The following is a 23,388-nucleotide window of genomic DNA, read 5'->3' as shown; positions in this document are numbered from 1 at the left end:
TTGAGAATTTTGCAAAACTGATATATATGTAATCTTGCAGGCTTTTCAGCAGATAGTACTGCGAGTCCTGCAGTTGGAGAGAACAAATTAATGTATAATTGCATTATTGACTGCTAGGTTATGAATCCTCATCTGCTTTATATGGCAGCTAAGCCTGATAGCAGCAGAATGAGATGTGCCTGGGTAGACAGCACATACATTTTGAAATGTTGTATGTGAGATTTCATGAAAAGTGTAAAAATGGATGGGGTGGGGTGTTTGCGAAATGTCTTGCTAAAATCTGCTTCTAGGTAAAAATCCAGTATGCTCAATATAGCATGGCACAGTGTTAGTTTAAAACGCTATTAAATGAAACCAGAATTACAACAAAAAGCCTCTAAACGCACCAGTCGACTATTCAAGAAAGGTGCCATCGAACAGGGACCAGATTACAAAAAAAACGTGATGTGTGGAGACTATGCATGAATGGTGAAGAACATTTGGTTTTCTTTTACAGGCATATTATCTCCAGCTAATAAAAAGAGAGTAAGCTGGAAAAACAGTTGCGGGATGTGAGAGAGGTGAAACACAAAAGGTGTTGATGGATGCGAGAAGTTTAGGAGACAAAATGGAGTGTGTGAGAGAGACAGAGAAAGAGAGAAAGCGTAAAGACTGATGTGATTAGGGAGCGTGTGGGCGTGCGAGGCAGAACTGTATGAGCGCAATAAAGGCAGCGAGAGACAAAGAAAGCAAGAATAAAAATGAGGGCTGTGGTGAGTTGCTGCTGCAGTTTTAGCTCTCAAACACAATGAAAGCTCCACATAAGCAGAAGAATGCAAGAGACTCTACTAATGAATCCAAAGCCTTTGATGTGTACAGGTCACCTTCTCAAACTCTCCAATTTATTGTCTGTCCATCCCTCCGCTGTGTTCTGTTTTTCTATATGACCAAAAATGGTAATTGAATCATGCACTACAATTAAAAGTAGCAAATGTGCCGACTTTCGGTAAAAACCTTGTTTTTATGTACAAATAGCTGGCACAACACTAATAAGCACAGCTGCAAAAGTTTTCAGCACATCTAAAAACTTTACTCGCATGTATGCCCTTACGTGAACTATGAAGTCTAAATCAAGCACAAATGAAGTCCCTAATGGTTCATAGGGTCCAATGTACCACCATCTTTGTCAGTGACAAAACTATAATCTTTAATGTTAATGCACACGGCAAATACTGGAAAAATGTGATCTATGTGGATAAGAGATAACTCACCCGCCTTCAAAAATGCAAATACGTGCTGCTTTACTCTGTGTCGATGTTGTGGGCACGTCATCAGCCGTCTTTTTGTCTTTTTCTCTTTGTTCATCTGGTGGTTCCTCTTTTACTTTGACGGGTGTTCGGGGTGGGGAGGCATGTACCTACACTCCATACACACAAGTTAATTCACCAACACTGTAGTATCTACATCTACACACAAATTCGAAATCTTCAACTTCCAGACATCAAGTCACTTTATAGTGAAATAACAGAAATTATGAGATTATGTGTTAAAAATGGCAAATTACATTGATGTTTACCTCTGACTCACTGTTCTTCTTGATGCCAGAAGGTTCCAGTTTGTCAGTGTTTGGTGTTGGAGCTGTTGCCATGGTGTATGTCTCAGCACTATGTTTTTGCTTGGAGTGCAGCAGTGACAGTAAGGTTTTGGTGGATAAGCCAGGTAGATTGGGGTTATGCATGCTGATGCTCCATGAGGAATAAACAGAAGCTGAATCCCTGTGTGTTGATGGGTTGGGCTTGGTATAGTTTAGGTAGCACCAGCTGACGGATGTACTAGTATGCAGAGTGGGATATGAAGGGTCCATGGCTCCCTTTGGACTTGTTACTCTTGAAACACACTTGTGTCCTATTCCTTTCCTTTCCTCCTCCAAGCGTTCAGTTTTGTGCTCTGTTATGTCCGGTTTGCTTATTGTTTCTGTTACTTCTCTCGCATCCTTTTCTCTCCCCAAAGTCTCCACTGTCAGCCTCTGCTTATTTTTTCCCTGATTCCTCTCCTGAGATTTCTCATCACATTTGTTATCGTTATCTTCATCTTCCTTGTCATCCTCTTCTTTTTCCTCTTCCTCTTTCACCCGTTTTTGATGTCGCTGTGCCTCTAGACTTAGTTCTAGACTGCCTGCAGGTGACAGCATTCGCTTGCTTCCTCCAGCACCAAGCTGCCCACAGCTGTCATCAGATGAAGTTCCTGCTCCATACTCAAGAGGCAGTGGTAAGGGAATATAGCTCTTGGGGTTTGGGGAGGGCAGCCTAAGGTAAGATCTTTGAAGCTTGTCTTCTTCCAGCTTACCCATAATGACCATGGCTGTGCAGCAGACTGGATCTTGTGTTGTGGCTAAAATTTGTGAGATGGTTGTATACATGGCACTAGCATAGGTAGGAATGTGAGTCTGTAAACGCACAGGGACTACCAGAGACACCACTGGGGCAAGCTGTTCAAAACATGGAGCAATAATGGGACGTGGAGTGTGGGGAATGAGTATCTGTTGTTGAGAATGACTAGGACTTTGCAAGGATGAAGGTGATGAGACTCTAGACTCCTTGAAAAGAGGCCCTGATGGGACCTGAATGGCTAAACCACCTGGCATGGAAAAGCAAACAGCCTGAGGGACATCACTTGATTGTATGGGAAATGAAGTGGGGAGTGGTTGAAGGGAAAGGCCCAGACGTTCTACATACTCAGGGGGTCTTCGATGCAGCTGAGGTGGTTCACTGTGAATGAAGTCTTGTTGAAACATCTGATTGGAAAGTACCCCTGATATGGCTGTAGTGACCGGGAGAAATTTGGGGTAGTGACTTGGGGAACAAATATTTGGGCTTGCTTGTGGCAGGGGAAAAGCTGTTGATGGGAGGGAAGGAGGGGACTGGATTAACGGCATTGTTTTCCCTATATGCTCTGAGCTAAGCCTAAAGGTCCTGTCTCTGATTCTATACTCTGTGACGGGAGGATGAACAAGATAGGACTGACACACAGCTGAAACACCAGGTTTAAAATTAGCAGATGGCTCCTCCTGATCAGGTTCACCAAGGGTTGCATGCTTCACCAAGAGGCATTTCCTTCTTTCCTTCCAAGTAGAAGAAGAACGTTCTCCAGAGAGAAATCCATAGTCAAAAGATTTACTTCTTGTTTCTTCTGCATGAGCAGGATGTGTAGGACTTGTAGATGCCTGTTCAGAGGCTGAGCGACGCATTTCCTTATGAGAATGATGTTGTTGGTGATGACTTTGTGGAACAGTAAGCATGTGAGACCCTTGTGAGCTCCAGGTACCAGTGTGCATCTCAGAGTCAGGTCTTGCTGTTTCCTCAAAGGATGCAGAACGACTAGATGCATGGGAAATGCTACTCTCTTGGCTTGGGCTGTGTGGCAGAGAAACCGACTCAAAGCTAGATTCACCTGATGACTGAGTTGCCTCAGCCAAACGGAGACGCTTTTTCTTTGGTGGTAGTTTCTCTGCAGGAAGCTGAGCCAGACTTTGGCTGCGCTGAGGCCATTGGAATTCTTCCACTCTCTCTGGCTCTTTGGAGGTGTGTGTGCTCGCTGTATGCGAGATCATTTCAGTATCTGGCTCCTCTGTAACCAGGATTTCTGGCACTTGAATATTGGGCTGACGTATTAACCTGGATGCAGTGGCTGGTTTTGGCTCATGTGATTGCTTGTGTTCCAGTTCTGCATCCTGATATGCCATAGAGATGCTTTCCTGTTTTTCAAAAGATCTAGTATGTTGGATAACAGAAATCTCCTTCCAAGAACTCCTCCGTTCTAGCTCACCTTGTGAAAAGGCACAAGATGTGCCCTGGTTTTCAATACTGCACATCATTGATGAAGGCTGGCTGCTGAAAGACACAGCTGTCGGACCTGGACTGGGAGGATCTTCCTCAAGGCTCTCCTCCTTTTTTTTCCTCTTGCGCACAGCCATGGCCATGGCTTTGAATTTGTAGCTCATAATTTGTGGCTGATTCTCAAAGGAACTGCCTTCATCACTCTGAGGACCCAGTGGATGCTTACTCATACATACAAGTCTATGTGCTGCATAAGCTTCCTGCTTTTGTAAATGAGTCCCACACATTTCACACTCATATAGGTGTAGTTCTTTTTCCTGCTTCTTTCCAAAATCTGATTCCTTCAATCTGGAAGAAGAGCCTGTATCCTCTAAATTAAGTTCTGTTCCAACTGGCACCTCAATAGCAGGTTGTCGGCGTAACATTCGTTGGTGTGACCCAATCCTCATTTCAGCTGCTACTGCCTGCTGCTCATCAAAAGAATGACTGAGACGAAAGCTGTGTGAAGCAATATTTGAAGTGTCACCAGAGGATGGCATTGACTGACTTCTATAAAGAGCAGCACTGGAACTTTGACTAGTCTCTGTTTCAACCAAATATGAACCTGACAATTTACTTGCCAAGCTACCAGAAATACGTTGAGCACCAGAACCACAAGAGCTTGGGATGTCCCCTTTTGATTCAAAAACAAAATGTTCTTTTGGTGAAGATATTTTAACAGACTCAATGCTACTTCTTCTAGAAAGTGAGGAACGTCTTGGTTTGACACTATCAATTTCACTTGTATCTACTACAGCTTCATTTATAGTAATTAACTTTGTTATATGCTCAATGACTTGTGTCTTGGGAACAGTGAAAGGGATTGATTTTTCATGTTGACCTGACGATAATTGCAGTTGCTGCTGAGAAATTCTCTGCTGTTGTCCTAGTCTTCCATACTTTCCTAAAATTATCTCAGCATAGGTTTTAGCACTAGCATTTGGTGGGCTAACTTGTGACAGCTCTGCACTTCCAGACCGAGAAAAATAGCCAGATTCTGTGCTGCCCTTACTGCCAGGACCCAATGAGGATCGAGTTTCATCTGAAGATGTCCTGGGAGATCGCTTTCTCTCACTTAGCCTCATTGCAAGCCTTTGCTTGACTGCCTGGGAATCCTCAGTAGGGGGACCTTCCTCTATGAATGACAATTCTACCTTGCAACCTTTTTTCAGAGTTGGCCTTCCCTGTGAGGTAGATGGTTGGTGTTGACCGCTCTCATCTTCTGAACCTGTACTGTCTCCTTCTGTGCCTTCTTGCTCATCTCCCAAGGTCCCTCCCTCAGGCCCGCTAAAACTGGGCTCCTCACGACTTGAGGCCATGCCTGCTTTAATTCGATGTGCATGGGATTTGCGATGTTTATACAGGTTACTTTTGGTCTTGAAGGAGAAGCCGCATGGGACACAGGGATAAGGTCTCTCTCCTGTGTGTGATCGGATGTGTTTTTGGAGGACACTGGGTTTTGCACAAGGGCGGCCGCAGTACGTGCACACATATTTTCCTGGCTTTTGGGGTTTGCGTTCTCGCCTACATGGGGTACCTTCCTGTACTTCCAGACTGGGCAGAGATTGAGTTTGTGGAACATTAAGAATTTGAGGAGATGGATCTCCTGGGACAGAACAGCTGCCTTTTGAAGGACCAGGTACATCTGAAAGCTGCCACGATGACCCACTCGCCTGTGACTGTTGCTGCTTCTTCTGCCTTTGGAGCATTTCAAAGCGTTTTGGCTGCCTATGTTGATGGCGGCCATGTGATCCATGGACAGTTTGCGAGGTAGCTTGTTGCTGAAATGAAGGTAGCTGCGCTCCTACCACAGACTGCTGCTGACCACTGGACCGCTCCTCATCAGCTGACCGGCTTTCCTCCGCCTCCATAGAATGTAAGGAGGAGGCTTCACGGATGCAGTGGGAATACTTCTGTGAGCACCAATTGGATTAACATCATTGCATCAACATTCCTTTGATAGGAAAAATGCTTTATTGTCACTTTTGGTGAGGCTAATTGTATTACGCCATAATTACAGACACCAGATGTCTTAACCGAAAGAAAGACATAATTAAACAGTGTCAGTGTGTTTCCGCCATATATGTGAGCTGGAGTTGTGTGTAGAATGTCTCCTCTCCATTTTACAATCAGCCTTGGTGAAAATCATCATTGTCTCTTCTTTTGGTTGAAGGCAAAATGTCTTAAGATGCTTCTGATGAACTTTCCATGTCTGTGAACAGTCCCATTTGTCTCCCGTCTTCAGTTTGTCACATTTTAGAACTTCACTGGTCCTGCAGAGACACATACACAATAAAGAAAGTAATTATGATCAGTGTTGGGAAAATGTAGCATGCTAAGCTACCAACCTGTCTACACAGAAAGTTTTAGATTTCCAAAAGACACAGTAAACACTGTTTTGTTAAATTGCATTTTTGCTCTTTAAACCCAATGTTATGAAACAGTCAGCAAATCATTCTTAATTGAACTATAATAGTAAAAACGCGTCTGAGAATGGAAATGTGACACAAGCTGGTATAAATTTAGCGAGTTCAAAATGATCTCAACTATAAACAAAGAGAAATTGCCTCATTTAGCAAACCATTTTTTTTTTAAATATACAACGTTTTTGTGAGCAAGGGCTACCACAATGGATAAACAATCTGGAGGGCTACTTTTTGGGTACAGTCTACTCAAAACTTTTTCGTTTTACTTGATTTTATTTAATTTTACTTTTTGATATGTTTTATAATTTTTTAAAATGTTAACACAGATAAAAGAGGCCAAGCTACTGTAATACAAAAATATGTAATGAATAAATATTAAAAATTTAGACTATTAATAGAATGTGCTTTTCCGGGAAACTCACAGGGCAACCTGGCCCGCGGGCACCATGTTGGAGACCAATGCCCATTCGCCCTTATAAAATAGTTTTCAGCAACAAAAAAAAACAACAACTTGGAAGCTGACTTACAAGACACAACACAAGGCACATACATACAAGTAAAAAATTATTTTCAGTATTCAGTTTTAAAAGAAAGAAATGCCACCCTTAAAGGAACAGTGTGTAGGATTTTGGCCAAAACTGGTATTGCAATTACAAAACTTGTGGCCAAAACTGGTACTGCAATCACACAACTGGTGGCCAATACACAAAATGACAACTTAAACAGCAGTTGAGGGCTGCAATTCCACTTTTTAAATGACAATATCCTGGCCAGACCACTGCTGTCAGTGATATAAGTATTTGAAATGAACATGATTTCGTATTGTCTAGTGACATATCAGGGCCATTTAATGATTAATTGATATACATACTGTTCCTTTAAGCAATTTTAAAGTACTCAAAACAGACACTGCGGGTAAAAGTTGTCTTCTGAAAATATCAGGTTAACTTTAAGCATTTTAGCAAAATACAGAACTGTCTTAAAAAAACATTCAACAAAAAGAGCAGAAGTATTGCAAAAGTATTAAAACCCCTGGCAAATTCACTTAAAAATGGTACACTGAAAATTCATTCTGATTGATATTTTATTGCAAAACATTGAAGCTCAAGATCAATTATTTTGAGGTTACATAGTTTTTTTTTGTTGGGGCATATTTTTAGGAAAAACAAAAATATCTGCCATAAGAACTGGTTAAAAGACAACACATTTACTCAAACTGCTTCTATAGTTTATTTAAACCATTCTGTGGTTTTTACGCTCTCCGTGTCTTTTCAGTAAGTTTTGTGAATAATTCAGTGTTTCAGGTGCCTGATTAAAGCTGTTTATTTTTGCATCTTTTTGACTGCTTGTGGACAGATTGTATGATATGACCACAGTAGGATTTTGGTTAAAAGCCAAGGCAACCTACCGTGATGTGTATCTTAACTTAAGTGCTGTCTGGACAGTTATGGTCACCATTTTAAGATTCTGATTTACATGTGATATTAAAAGACACTGCATGAATGCATGCCCTTGTGCTATTGCTGGCAATGTTTTCCAGGAAACTATTTATATATAAAATAAAAAAACAAAACAAAAAAACAAAAACAAAGTCTGGAGTGTCTGGAGTCAGAGCAGAAAAAAAATCACGGACTGCTAATTCAGAGCAAACCTGTGGTAAAACAGATAACATAATTATAAATAAAGGGAATGCTTAAAAAAAAGTAGCGTCAACATTTTTAACTAAACAATTCTCGCTTTTACATACAAACTTCATCGACTGCTATTCTCCTATTAGTTCTTCAGTAGATGCATATACATTGTCAGAACATCCGAGGTGATTCATCGGAGCGTCGGAAATGTACAAAGGCAATTAATTTGACATCGCCAAGTATGCCACGCTATGCAATACAAGACAGACGATTTTGCCTTGTGACAGTCTTTCTTGAATATTAATGATGACAAAGTCTTGGCAATAAAATGTACAGTGTGCACCCAGCTTTAAGTTACTTGGTGTTCACGAAGGAAACGGTGAAGAGAAAAACTTATAACTTGATAGATTCTTGACTGAGTTTGCCATACCGAACAGCTGCTGCAGGCTGAGTGATGCGCAACAATTTAATGAGCTTTCACAAGCAGAGGTAGGCTGCTTACAGACTGCTGTTTTTATCAACAGCAAGCAATTATCGAAAATATAACAACACTAAGACCTTCATCATTATTCATGACATTAGTATACATTTACCTTCTTTAGATGAAAGGACTGAACCGCAAATTTACAATGAATGCATTTAATCTGCAGGTAATTTCTGCGTATGGATTACACTGCAAATAAACTGCATGATTGGTGGAATTTATATACTAACAGACATAAAATAGCAAACAGAAAGAGAGAAAAGAGAATTCTAGACAGGAGATAATGTTGGTATCACACTGCATGCACTGTGTCCAGGCTTAGTATGACGCAGCTTAATGATTTCTGACGCTGTATTGATGTGGCTTTTAAACAGGCTGATTAAGAGAGTGCTTTCCAATGAGGAGAGTGCTGTGAATTATTCATGACTGTCTATGTGCAATCCACTGGACTGGGAGACCCACGACTACGTCATTTATAGCCAGACAGACAGGAAAGACTGCAAGGAAGTCTTCAGACATGCTCAAACATAGAAAACAAAACGACATTACATTTACATTAGTGCACTTGGCAGATGCTTCAATCCAAAGCGACTTGCAGTGCATTCAAGGTAGCCTACTCATTTAATCAGTGTATATGCATTCCTGGGATTGAACCCATGACCTGCTCATGAAGTGATCTATTAGTTGAGCTACTGGAACGAAAACACAAACACATGCAAATATATATACGGATCTATGGAAATCTAAATTAGCTGTCATCTTAGTGACAAACACATGCATACTAGCAAACAACTTTAAGGACCATTTTTAATATTCTCACACTTTTGATCATTATTTTTAGTTTTTAAGATGAAGTCACCTTCAAATATTTCTTTCAACATCTTAACTTAATGTGTCAACAATGAAATTAAGCAAACCATTAAAGCCCATACTCGTTGTGGGACACGTTTGTTCAAATCCTTATCCCTGTTGAGTCATTTGGGTTTGGCTTCATCTTCAAGATTTACTGGAAAAGCAATCTGATCTGGATCATGATGAATCACAAAGTCATTGAAATACTGTTACGGTCGCTCAATTGGTAAAGCATTGCATTAGAAACATAAAGATTGTTGTTTCAAATCCGAGTGAACACACATACTGATAAAATAATGTAACTTTAAAACACTAAGTTCCAGATAATAGCATATCCAAATGCATAAATGTAAATACCTACCCTAGGAATGTTTAAAGTTTTACAAAACATCAAAAGATGGTAAAACAGATGTGTTTTGAGTACATTAAATAACACATTTGAAAGCTGTCAAACCATTGCTAAAATGAGATAAACATCTTCCCACTTCATGCGTATTGCTCTTTCTAGAAGTTATCAGGTGAGTCGACACTGTTGGTCTAAAACTTTGGTTCTACAGAATTACAATAATGGTTTTGAGGGCAGATTCAAGAGGCCATGTGACAGCTAGTTGAGACTGTAGTAAATAAGTGGACCACCTTGATTCAAGGTGCTTTTTTTGTCTAATGCTTGTATAATTATTGACAACAGAAATGGCAGTGTGCAGGCTCTCGAGTGATCATAATAATCCATTGTACTGTATATGAAAAAATATTAATTGTCTTTATTACGCAATCTGATAGGTCCATTAAAATTGTGCAAATGTTTTTTATTAGTTGAGCAGAATGATGGATAAATGCTCATTTCCTCTCGTTCCAGCTCTCACTCTTGGCAACCTGGCTCCGGTTCCCATGGAGACAGGCCCACAGCTAGCCACGGCAGATGGAGGGTGAGCTGGAGGTCTAAATTTGTCCTCAGCATCCTCTCGGAGTGTTGTGGCACGCCGGCAAGAGGAAGTAGATAAACAGACTGACCTCCGCCTACCAGTGGTAGAATTTCGTGACCGCTTGTTTCGCCTTGCTGAGACCTCAACATGTTCAAAGGCAAATTCAAGGAGACGGTATCACTAGCCCACGTCGCCAACAAGCCCCTCCTGATTGTCACGCGGCAGGCGTCAGAGGCACGCCTTACCACCCCGCCTTTACTGGCAAAAACATCAACGCTCATTGAAGACCATGGGGGGAGAGATATCACGACCCCTCTGAACCGTGCTGATTAGTTACCATCCATGTCCTACATAGAAAACATCATCTGGTTTTATACACTAGTTACTAAACTACCGTACATGCAGTTAACAATATTAACACCTGTTAGGCATCAAATGAGAGTAAAATTTGACTTTGGCAAGTAAATGCAATTTGAGAGTTGGGATTAACCCATAATATTTGTGTTGCAATACTCTGCCTAGTGAGCCACGAGAACACCTACAGTAACACCATCAGTATGCCACCAAATTCATGCATGGCAAAGACATAAACACAGTCCTGCTAATCATAGCCAACATGAATATAATTTGCTTATTAAAACTTATGTAAAACAGCCAGCTAACACTATTTATACTTAGTCAACTGTTACAGTATAAAATTACACCACAGAAAACAAGGGCCTCACTTGGATGTCCACACGCCACACCCTGCTTCATGCCTGCAGACTATTGACTCTGTGAGGTTTGTACTTGTGAATAACCACAAAAAGTGTTGTCTCTCAATCTGAATGAAAACAATCTTTCCAACTCACTCCAACTCAGACTCGGTCTAAAAGCAACAATGAATACAACACTGATTAGACAAACGAATAAAAGTAAAGGCTTTGGGATAAGAACACTTAAGTACCAAAAGTAGCTGTGCAAAATAAATAAATAAAAAAAGACATTACTTTAAAGGCATAGTTTAGCCAAAAATTGCATACGGTATGATTTTCTTCTGTCGAACATAAAAAGTAAACTTAAGAAAATCTTGGTTACTCTTGTCAAATAATAAAATGGAACTGAGGCTGTCAAGCTCACAAATTGCTTTGCTTGATGAATTGAAAAATAAATCAAATACAACAAGGTAGAAAGACATACTGGTCTGAAAAAAAAACATTAGGGCGAGAATTCTTTAATGCAATTTTTACAGTGCTCTAAAACTATTAAAACTAATCTGATTTAAAACGCTAGGTCTACAAAACCATGAAACTGGCCATATAAATCATGCATCTTATTCGGGCTTAAACCGGGCTCACGTTACAGGACTATTTGGTGAATTTTCCCCCAATGAGAATCAGAAAGAAAATCAGGTGTAAGACCTTAATTGGTACACCGATGTTTGGCTTAGATTAATCAGGTAATGTGTGCTGTTATCAGATGAAATGTTACACTTGTGCTTGCAAGCAAATCGGGGCCGGTGGATGGAGATGGGAAACGGCTTGTGGGAGTGAGAAAAAACACGTATGCCTAAATAACGCATCTTTGAAAATTAACGTTTAATCAAAAACAAGAGCTGAGGTAAAATTGTCTTTAAACACACCAGCTGAGTGTAGTAACCTGCTACAACGTTATAAGTAAACATTAAAAATAATGTCATAATCTCTATAATGTTTAAATCCGCTTCCTTGTGAGGTCATGTGAAGCGCTCATTCTGGCACGATAATCTTTACAATATCCTGTAGTAGTGTTGGGCGGTATGCCCCATTTTGAGATCGTCCTATCGCCAGCCTGTGAGATCGCCGAAACACAATAGTATCGGGGGGGGGGGGGGATATTTGTTCAGTTTTTACTTATTTATAACAAGTCACTTGATTGGTGGACAAGAAAGAATTAAGGGTAGCACTGTCATAACCGCAACCTTCTTAAAACTGATGCCATTAGTCCATGCTCTCTAAAATTCCCTGCGTGCCAGGGAGTGCAGGGCTCAATGCAAAAAAATTTTTATACTGACCCGGTATAAAAAAAATTCAGTGTCTGTCACATATTTAAAAATAATAATTCAAAATTATACATATACAACAGACATGTTCGAAAAAAGCTTTACCTGTTAACTGACAGCAAACTATGCAAAATATTGCATTGTTTCTTTCGTCGTGTTTTACCCAAGTAAATGTCTGCTTCCAAGATGTTAAATAATATATATTTATGCAAATATATTTTAGTGACTGAGGGTGATGCACTAGCCCGATTGGGCAAGTGACAATACTTTTTACTGGCTCAAACCAAACAGCTCTTACGCTTGCCCCAGGCCACCGGGCAGTCCTTAATGTTGAGTCCTGGAATGGGAACCAAAAACTCGCTGGTTTTAACCCTCTGCGCGCCTAACAACCTCTCTAGTGCAAGGAAATGTTAGAGCCATGCATATTACAAGCTCAGGTGCTAGAAGTCATCCATTGCGCGCGCATTCAGGTCCGAGCAAGAGTCCAAGATGCGCTCATTGAGTCCACGTGCGTGCGAGAAGGAATCTGCATGTATTACAAACTCTCTCGCAAAAAGAAAGGCCACAAATTTGATGATAAAGCATAAAATGCACATGTTAATGTGAAACTATGATGAAAATAATAATAATAATAACTATCGCAAACTATGGTTATGAAGGCCTTCTATTAGCGATATATCTGACGATCATCGATACACGATACTATCGTCTATCGGCACAACCCTATCCTGTAGTGTGTGATGTGCCCTGATTTTCAAATGTTTAAAATCATGAGCATGTTTAATATTTGAGAGAAGTATATTTGTCAAGATTCTCCTTATATGCGTAGTGCAATCAGATTTCATAATTGGCCAGGATTTTTTAAATCCTGTGGTTTTAGTCCAGCTTTAACTGTTCAGAATGAGATTCCTTCACAAGTTGGCAGCCACAGTGATGAAGGCACAACAGTTCAAGATTCTTTATGTCTCTATAAGTTTGCTTTCATTAGGGATCAACAAGGGCAGATGAGGTCAACCAGTTTTTAGTTTCTGGAGCCCAAGGTGCTGAGCAGGTATACATGTCAACACTATTTTTGTGAAAGCGTTTGTTTGGTTAGGTTTTTCTTACGGAAAGAAATACTTGAATGGTGTCTCGGGATGTACAAGAATAGTCTGGATTCGGGTTCACTTGATGCCAATCTGACGCCTTCGCATAAGACACCTTCGGTTAAAAAACAGAACAGTAGTGATTTGGAACAAAAACAAAATGGTCTCAAGTGTTATAAAGGGACACTACTTTTTTAAAATATGCTCATTTTCCAGCTTCCCTAGAGTTAAACATTTGATTCTTACCGGTTTGTAATCCATTCAGCCGATCTTTGGGTCTGGCGCTAGCACTTTTAGCATAGCTTAGCATAATCCATTGAATCTGATTAGACCATTAGCATCGCGCCTAAAAAAATAACAAAAAAGTGTTTCGATATTTTTTTCTTATTTAAAACTTGACTCTTCTGTTGTTATATCCTGTACTAAGACCGACGGAAAATTAAAAGTTGCGATTTTCTAGGCAGATATGGCTAGGAACTATACTCTCATTCTGGCGTAATAATCAAGGACTTTGCTGCCGTAACATGGCTGCAGGAGGCGCAATGATATTACGCAGCACCTTTGCCATTTGCATTTTGAAAGTCCCTGCCATTGAAAGTTACTAAGGGGACTATTTTCGACTGCTGCGTAATATCACAAGCGCCAGACCCGGAGATCAGCTTAATGGATTCCAAAATGGTCAGAATCAAAATGCACTCTCTAGGGGAGCTGGAAAATGAGCATATTTCCCAAAAAATGTGGAGCGTCCCTTTAAAGGTTTCACTATTTTTAACTTGATACGCTATCTTAAAAACACAATGCTCACGGCACAAGGCATTTAAAATGCAAATGGCAAAGATCTGGAATAGTGAAATCGTCCATCTGCTTGTGTATACTGTAGTTGTACTAACTGTGCTTTGCGAGGAAAACATTGCTTTACTGCAAGAATTTTAGCATGCAAAATATCCAAAACCATACTGTGATTGGGAGCAATAAAGAGACAAAATTTTTTTTTAACCTCATTAATCAACGAACTGCTTATTGGATGACTAGTGACCCATTCCTAATGGTGACTTCTTAAAGTGAACTTCTGAATATAACCACTTAGGGCTGCCATAGTAACCAGAGACAAAGAATGAGAAAGGTGAGTTGTGAGAGTTTCATTCATTTACATTCACAGAGGAACAAGTGGAACGGCTCCCTCTTCCAAAACCACCCACTGCACGATGCTCGCGGGGACATCAATCACGTCACCCTCTGGCTCTCAGAGCACATGGCTGATAGGAAAAGTCCGCCCACATCAGGAAGTGAATCAGGCAGTGCATCTAACGGCGGGTGACGGTGAATCAGATGCCCTGCAGAACTCTAACAAGCGCACAGGCCAGCCCACGCAGCCGCCGGCGAGCGCTCTGATATGATTACTCATACTCCGGCTGCATTTCTGAGCTTCCTTAGTTCCTCATTACTGTCACCTCTGAGGTCTCTCCCGGCTTCAACCTCCCCAAAACAAAGCGCCTCTAATGAGGAAGCCTCTCTGGCTTTTCTCAAGTGTACTTTACCTGTATTTCACAAAGACATGTATAATAAGAATATAAGACACAAGAGCTTTGGCTAACCACCACGCACATGCAAAGAAAGTAAAAGTAACATGGTGTTTCACATTAAGATGGTCACACAGCACTAGGCATTTGAGCTCGGCAGAATGCACAAAAATGTACAGTAAGAAAAAAAAGTCTTTGTACAGCATGACACCCTTATATAACCAATAATGTACGCACACAGTTACATACAGGCACAAAAGATGTAGCACGCATAAAAAACCACACACACTCACAATCAGACCCGTGCAACCTAAATCAAAACCCATGCAGTCTAAATTTCTATAAAAAAAAAATGAGTCAAATACTCACTATGGAAGCCGATCTCCTTATAGTTATTCCATTTAGCACAAGAACAGAAGAGAACAGAGTGTACAGTCGGACCTAGCGCCGTAGACGTTACCTGAGGATGTCTGTCACCTCACACAGATAAAGCATGAATGAAAGCCACCGAGCGACACGGTGAATACTAGTGTTTGTGTTCAAGTGGGTGTACTCCTATGAAGTGTGTGAGAGGGGAGGGGAGTGAAGAAGACACGAGGAAGAAATCCTGTGGGTGTGAGAGAAACGCAGAGACACATGGCTGAAATGAAGAGCAGATAAAGGGAGTGTGAATGAAAATGGTCACCATGAATGAAAGCCATTACAGTGATCGAGTAACAGGATTCTGCTCAATGTAAAAGGACGTGATGCTGATGGTATAAGAGGCTGTAACCACCACAAACACTAGAGGACTTGCACAATTTGGTCCACATCTTAATTTTTTGGTTACATTCTTGAAATTATACGTCAAAATCCAATTCATTAATAAAAATTCTGGTTCATAAAGAAAAAAGTCTCAGAAATTGTTTATTATTAGTTAATAAATGGCACAAACGTTCCTAAAAAATCTGAATAAAGGAAATAAAAAAAACTATTTTAGCAATTTCAAATAGAAATTTTAAAGTTTACAAATACTACAGTATTTTATTTTTTTATGTGGGCTTTTAATATGTATATTCATATTTTATGTTGTCATTTATATATAAACATAAATTAATAGATAAATAGATAGAGAGATAGAGAGAGAGAGAGAGAGAGAGAGAGAGAGAGAGAGAGAGAGAGAGAGAGAGAGAGAGAGAGAGAGAGAGAGAGTGAGAGAGAGAGAGAACCACACTAAAAACAAACGGTGCTAAATAGCACTAAAAGTGGTTCTTCGCCTGTAATCATAGAGGAACCATTTTAAGTGTTATATAGCACCATAGAACCATATTGTGCTATGTAGAATCATATGTGGTGCTACAGTGGTGCTATATGACCCCCACATGGTTCTTCATAGGTGCTATATAGCACTGAAAATGGTCCCTCTATTGTTACGAGCCAAGAACCACTTTTAGCACTGTTTGTTTTAAGAGTGTTTATATAGAAATATATCTCAGATTGACAGTCGTCTGCTATTCCAATGAAAATCACAGCTCCATTTTTGGATGATGACATCATGATCATCTGGGTGGGGCTCTCCCAACTATGCAAGCACATGATAAAGTATATGATGTGTACATGTGTGTGAAAGTGCACAAGTTAATGTCTGTCCAACTATGAAAATAATCAGTATGATGTACCGTCATTTTTCTTCATTCTTGTTGAATAGAGCAAAAAATAAATAAATAAAATAAAATATTCCAGGGAAACAGCTGATTGTATATCTAAAGCAAAAGCGTTACATCGCCTACTATCAAGAAGGTACAATAGTTGTACAGATATGACACAACTCTATTCTTAATAATCTATACCTCATTCATACACCTATTCATGCATATTGTTCATGCTGGAATGTATCACAAGAGTGTCTAAGGGTGAATGGAGGTCCCAAAATTATGGGAAATTCCTCAAGGGCAGCGTCTCCCAAATGTTCCTGCTGCACAAACAATAAGCTGTGATGCAGCAGTGTGCTGATGAAAAAAGGGGGCTTTCCCAACGACATGAGCACTGAGGATTCTGGGACTTTGTGCTTCTTCTCTTTCGATTTCCTAATGATGTCACTAGCTTTGGAAACACCCTTGGGTTTTCATCAGAACATTTTCCTTGTGTAGCTTGGTGAAAATCTGCTTTAAATTTTTGATTTTCATTTCTTCCCCTCAACCCAGGCACAGACCAGATTTACCCTTTAAGCAGAAGAAAACTCTTTAAAGTCTGGTTTGCTGGTCTTGTCTGGTCTAGCTTTTTCCCAGTCTGGCCAAGCTGGTGTTCTGGTTAGCTAAAAATGGCAAAAAACCCTTTTTAAACCGACAAATTGAAGAATTTTCACCAGAATGAGATACCCACTAAAACCAGCAAACCAACTTGGGATGCTTAGGAAATGAGGTAACAGAATAACATTACCATGGTGAAGCCAGCAAGTACTAAATATCCTCAAAAGCGTCTGCTAAATGACAAAATGTCATGATTTTGTTATCATACATTTTCTTCTGCTTATTTAGAATTATTCAACTCATAACGCATCCCTGGGATTTATGCCTTCTCGTCTCTTACATATACACAATAGCTTTTGGCCCATCCAATGTATACATTGAACCAGTCCACAGATTTCCCTGGAAATTGAACCTTTGTGTTGTTCTCTATTTAATAAATCATCCCAAATGATGTTGTGACCCCCAGTTTCACGTAGAGCAGGGCAGTATTCTGGCCCAGAGGGTGTTTGTATACTGTGTCTGGCTGAATGTGATCTTTGTGGTGATGGTCAGCCTATTTAAAGGAGAGGGAGCCGTGGCCAGGCATTGCCCATACTGTAGCCCTCTGTAAGGGGAACTCACATTTCCGTAATTTCTTTGTCTTCTGTTTTTCCAACAAGAGATGAGGACAACAGAGGCTCTGTAAATCTGATCAACAGGCAGCTTGCAATACAAAAACAGCCATGACAGATTGTCCTATTGTTGTTGTACGAAATCTCCATTGCCGCAGCATGTGATGCAAGCTGTTGTGTGGCAGTCGTAGCCTCGTGTTTAGAGCAGGGGTCTCCAACCTTTTTGTGAGAAAGGGCTGCCACAATGAATAAAACAAATGTGGAGGGCTACTTTTTGATATCTACTGAAAACGTTTTTGTTTTACTCAGTTACTTAGACTAACCCGAGAGTTGCAGTTTCGAGTCTCACAGCCGAGTAACCCCAATTGCTCCTCAGGTGCTCTGCTCACTGCTCCAGGTGTGCGTGTTCATGACTTACAGTGCCCTGTGTTTACTACTCACTGGGATGGGTTTAATGCAGGGGTCACATTTCAAGTATGCATTCCATACTTGACAAACATGTAACTTTCACTTTCAAGCTGAGACATTGTTCTTATAACCTGTTAGACCAGTGGTTCTTTTTCAGCGTGCGGCCCCCCTTGTGTACAGTGCATCCCTTCGCGGCCCCCCTTGTGTAAGGTGCATCTCATTGCGGCCCCCCAAAGAAAAAGTATGACATTAAATATTCTAAAACTTACATTTTTAATTAAACAAAACATATTAAATGATACAACGTAGTGCTTATTTTTTCTGAGGTTGAGTTACACAGAATTTATGATAAATAAATGTATTTTGTAAAATTTCATAAAACTGGGCTCCCAGTTTGAGAACCACTGTGTTAGACAACTTATATTAGCATTAAGCATTCAAAACTAAATAAATCAATACATTTCTTACCCCAAGAATTACACTTTGTTATATGTTTAACCTTTATTACTTTGCAACAGAACAATTGCAATAGAACACTCTTAAAAATAAAAATTCTTAAAGGGTTTTTCAGAGCAATGCCATAGAAGAAAAATGTTTGGTTCCCAAAGAAGTTTTCAAGTAAAAGGTTCTTAATTCTTTAAGATGATGAAGGTTTTTTATGGACAACTACAGACCAACAAATACCATTTTTGGAACCTTTATTTTTAAAAGTATAGCTTCTGGAAAAACCATAAGCATGCCAACAGTCTAAGCCACAAGCCCCTGGGTGTTATTTTTAATCAGACACTATCCAACTAATACTTCACTTTTGGAAATTCACTAAAACAGGAGTGTAAACAGGTGAGGTCACCGGGCGTGTCACTAAAGAAGAGCAGACCCTTCATCCGAACTCTGAGACACACCAGCTGTGCCATATTCCAAGCAGACAACATCAGTCTCCGTGTCAAACCTTTTTAATTTCCCATTTCAGTAAAAGTGGGTCCTTTAGAGGACTTGAATCCTCCTTATATCGATGTCATTAGATACTCATGTCAAGATTCTTGAACTAAAAATGCCAGCGCTATGGCGAAAGTTCCCTGCCTCCTCAGCTAAACTCTCACTTCTATTAATGTTCTCCTGAAGTGGGAGGGATGAGGGATTGTTTGTAGAGCCAGAGATATATAGGAGGCCTATTCTCCTCTCCTGTCACCACCCAGTCTCATACCAGAGGAAAGACGGTTGAAGGTGGGTGACAGAAAGGCAAAAATAGCCCAATTCCCAACGATAAAACATCACCCCACACATAAAAAAATGAATACCTCTTTACCAATGACACTCCCTCACACCCATGATGGCAAATAAACAAAAATGGCAGTCTAGTTTACAAGCAGCATCCACAGATGCCTTCGGTTTGCCCATACTGTAGCCCTTTGTGTAAATGTCTATAATAACTTTGTCCATACAGCTGCAACACAACTTTTACTTGCTAGATGGGCACAATGTGTACATAATGAACTTTACGAGGTACATTCATCTTGTTTTGTCCCAGTCCTGCACTGTAATTTAGATCAAATTAGTGGTTCTGGACATTGCAGACGCACAAGGTGTATTTTTGCATGGCCACCCACAAAATGAGGGCCTATAAAAAGTGCGAAGGTAAAAATGCATCTGCTTGTAAAAATATTTGCATAGGGATTTCAAGTGTCTGTATAAATAACCAACAAGGTTTTCTGCATAGCACATATGAAACCCTGTCTGTTAAAACGAGGCTAAAGTCTTAGAATTTAATTGTGATTAAGAGCATCAAATTTGATTTCAACCATTAATTTGACTTTGATCTACACCATGACCTTACTCAGTCAATATCAAAAGACATCAAGGTTATATTTTCACAGAATGTTCTGTACATTATTATATGATTTATATAGAAAACAGTAAATCACAAATGACTTAAGCTGGGTTTTTACAGGCAAGGTTACATATTTTAGATCATAATTTAAAATAGCTGGCCAGAAATCAGAAACATCACAAGGTGTCTCTGATGTCATTATTCAAGTAGATGCTCATCATTTGCATAAAGTATTTCAATTTTGTCACATGGCTGGACACGCCCCATCCGGTCACCAATGGTCACACTTGCAGGAAATTGTCAGCTCTCCATTAAAATGAATGAGATTGTGTCATTTTGTCATTGCGTGTTGCCTGTAATGTGTATGGGCGATGCTATCACATGGCAATACGAGGTGGCTTGAAACTGTTATATAGTTCTGAGCTATGTGTGAATTTCAGAATGTGTATTAATGAAGATCATAATAAAAATATGAGGTGTTAACTGGTATAGACTAGAATACCAGACCTCACTTTTAAACTAGCGCAAGCGAAACCATGTTTGTTCTTTTTGACTTCATGTCTTCAATCTCACTTCCTGACTCTGTGACCACTTCCTGTTCTTGACGGTCATGTCTCAGCAAGTTGAAGAGTTGCTGAGGAGTTTGTAAAAGAATGTGTGTTGTGGTTTCCCAGTGCTTTGAGTCCCGTCACCCACGCAATGACGAGTGAAACTTGTCAGGCCTCGGATGAGTGGGAGGCTTCTAAAAGTGTGACTTCCTCGTGCTATTTTTATCTCTTGTATTTTCTTCCTATGACATGTCACGCGCATCTCTCTCTTGCGCTCTCTCCTACCTCACCGTTTTGAATAAGTAACTTGAGATTGCAATTGTTGAAATAACAGCTGAAACCAAACAGAAACTTTAAGGTGTTTAAATGCATAAATACGTTTTGTAACAAATCAACTGGTAAATTACTGCGCTTACAATGTCAGTGTCATTGGTTTGGCTCCAGCAAACACACAAGCTGATAAAATGGCCTGCATGCAAGTCAAATGTACCTTTTGGTCCTCTGTTCTTACATTTATCTTCCACTAGTTTTGTCTTTTGTTCACATTGAGAGCCAGTGTTTGGGTGCTCATAATGAACAAAGGCTAAATAAATTACTTTCCAGAAATTCTTTATGTAGAAGGATTATAGAAAATGTATATGATATATGACTTTGTACAGTTGGGATTCATAAACCAAACTCAGTGTAACATTTGGGTCATCACATGGCCATACAGTAGGGGTGAGCGGGGTAAAAACTAATGCAGGTTAGTTGTAACACGGACTGTTTACATTGTTGCACAAGGTTGAGCGTTTTGATTTTCCGGTATTTTTTTCATGCTGCCAAAAGACGATTTCCCGCAAATTATTGGAAATGTATAATGTTTTTCCAGATAGTTATTGATGAACGAGTGTTTTGGTGGCATGTAAGTAAATTTTTTCATCATATGTTTTTTTTTCTTTGTTTTTTTAAGTTGGGTGTGCAAGATACCAAATCCAATGCTATTTCATATTAATCAGTGTCTTGTTGACTAAAACATAGCATCGTTTTGAAATATGTCTGCAGCTCTTAGCAACTTTTTTGGTGGGCTTGAAAATATTTTGACCCAGCGGGGTTAATTGTAACGCTGTGCTATAACTAACCCCTCAGCACTTACGATATGAAAACCGCTAACGTTAGCATAATTCTCGCCGTTGTTTTAAATAGGCTACACACGAATGATTGCTGGCTGCCAACAAAATAAATGTGCCTGTCTCATCAAAAATGGTGTGTCAAATTTATTTTTGTTCATATCTTTAATATTGATTGAATAAGGTCACATCAAAGATTAAAATCATAATGAATGAATGGCTAAAATCAGACTTTGATGCTCATCATCTCAGAATTTGATTTTTGAAACTGTAGTATGGTTATTACAGACTGGGTCACATATAAAACATTTTTTGACATAATTGTTCTGCTTTTTCTTACATATTTAGACATTTGTGTCCATTTATAATTGAACTATTGTTGGAAAAGGGCTGGATGAAGGAATACAGTGTGGATACCCATCTATTATAGCCCGATATATAAACAATATCCACTTCAAGTATATAGACAAAATAGTATTGAAATATTTGCCTGCAAACTTAATTTTTAGCAAGTGTTACAACTAACCCCCTGCATGTTACAATTAACCCCACCTATGAGGGAAGTTGTAACGTTTGCCTTTTTGTCACATTTGGTGTAATTTTCCAAGAATGGTAAGTACTAGAAACAAACTTCAAATGTTCATTTGTAGCAGAGATGTGTGTGTTGCTTGTGTAAAAATATATATCGATCAAACTCAAATATTTTTGAATGATTGAGTGTTAGGTTGTGCCCCGCTCTCCACTATGTTTAATTTAGTCTTGGGCGATATGCCCCATTTTGAGATCGTCCTATCGTCAGCCTGTTAGATCGCCGATACACGATAGTATATCAGGGGGCGAGGCAGTAGTTTACTCATTTATTTATTTGTTCACTTTTTACTTATTTATTTAAGTCACTTGATTGGTGGAAAAAAGAAGCAAGGGCAACACTGTCATAACCGCCACCTTCTTAAAACTGATGCCATTTGTCCATCCAGCAGGAAACAAACTCACTGGATTTAACCCTCTGCGCACCGAACAACCTCTTTAGTGCAAGTCAGAGCCATGCGTATTACAAGTTCAGCCGCACGCATTCAGGTCCGAGCAAGAGTCCAAGACGCTCGCATTAAGTCAACTTGAGTGCGAGAAAGAATCCACATGCATTACAAACTTTCTCGCACAAAGTAAAGCCCACAAACCCTCTCATGCGAGGAAAAGCATGCAATGCGCATGTTAATGTGAAACTATGATGATAATAATAACAACAGCAACAACTATCACCAGCTATCGTCATGAAAGCCTGCTATTAGCGATATGTCTTACGATCATCGATACACAATTCTATCGTCTATCGGCACAACCTTAATTCCCAAGGAACATATAATCGGTTAAAATGTGAATCTTGAATTCACTGTACAGTAGGTGACTTTGAATAAAAGCGATTGCTAAACGCATTAATGTAATGTAAATGATACTGCATGAAGGCTGCATTACATAAGAAAAGCACAAAAGAGGTCTTCCCCCTATGCTGCATGCTTATGCTGAGAGGTTCAATCTGCTGTGCCGTCCTGTGTCATCTGGGTTTTAACAGTCTAGACTCGTTTTTACTTTAAATTGGGAACCTAGCCCATGGCTTGAAAACATAAACGCCAGCATGCCCTTTCTACTACTGAGTACTGTAAATCTAGGTAAAGTGAGAGAACTGTGCCTTAATGTAATGCAGACCATTCACATAATCAGGACTGCTCTGTTTCATACATAATCAGATCACATCCCAAGCCAGATAGCAGGCTTATTGATCTCTCATAAAACAGAAAGGACCTACAAGGAGCAGTTCATCCAAATGTCATTCACAGGCCAAACGTTTAGGAATATAAGTACA

At 39.8% G+C, this 23,388-nt stretch overlaps 1 protein-coding gene across 2 annotated transcripts in view; it reads right to left on the bottom strand.

Moving 5' to 3' along the window:
* The window catches only part of hivep3b (HIVEP zinc finger 3b), a 73,403-nt gene that overhangs the window by 7,349 nt on the left and 42,666 nt on the right, over positions 1–23,388 (bottom strand). The window contains exons 1-3 of one of the 2 annotated variants that reach the window (XM_065298421.2): positions 15,165–15,344; positions 1,556–6,127; positions 1,251–1,396 (exon numbers count right to left, since the gene is read on the bottom strand). In XM_065298421.2, coding sequence (XP_065154493.1) covers positions 1,251–1,396; positions 1,556–5,725 — 4,316 coding nt within the window. In that variant the 5' untranslated portion in view covers positions 5,726–6,127; positions 15,165–15,344. Of the gene's footprint in view, positions 1–1,250; positions 1,397–1,555; positions 6,128–15,164; positions 15,345–23,388 lie in introns of those variants that run through there. The other variant, XM_065298420.1, reaches the window with a different exon arrangement.

Source organism: Paramisgurnus dabryanus, chromosome 13 (genome assembly GCF_030506205.2).
Source record: "Paramisgurnus dabryanus chromosome 13, PD_genome_1.1, whole genome shotgun sequence".
Classification (NCBI taxonomy): Eukaryota; Metazoa; Chordata; class Actinopteri; order Cypriniformes; family Cobitidae; genus Paramisgurnus; species Paramisgurnus dabryanus.
The sequence above is the reverse complement of the archived record's forward strand: the minus strand, read 5'-3'. Positions and strand labels throughout refer to the sequence as shown.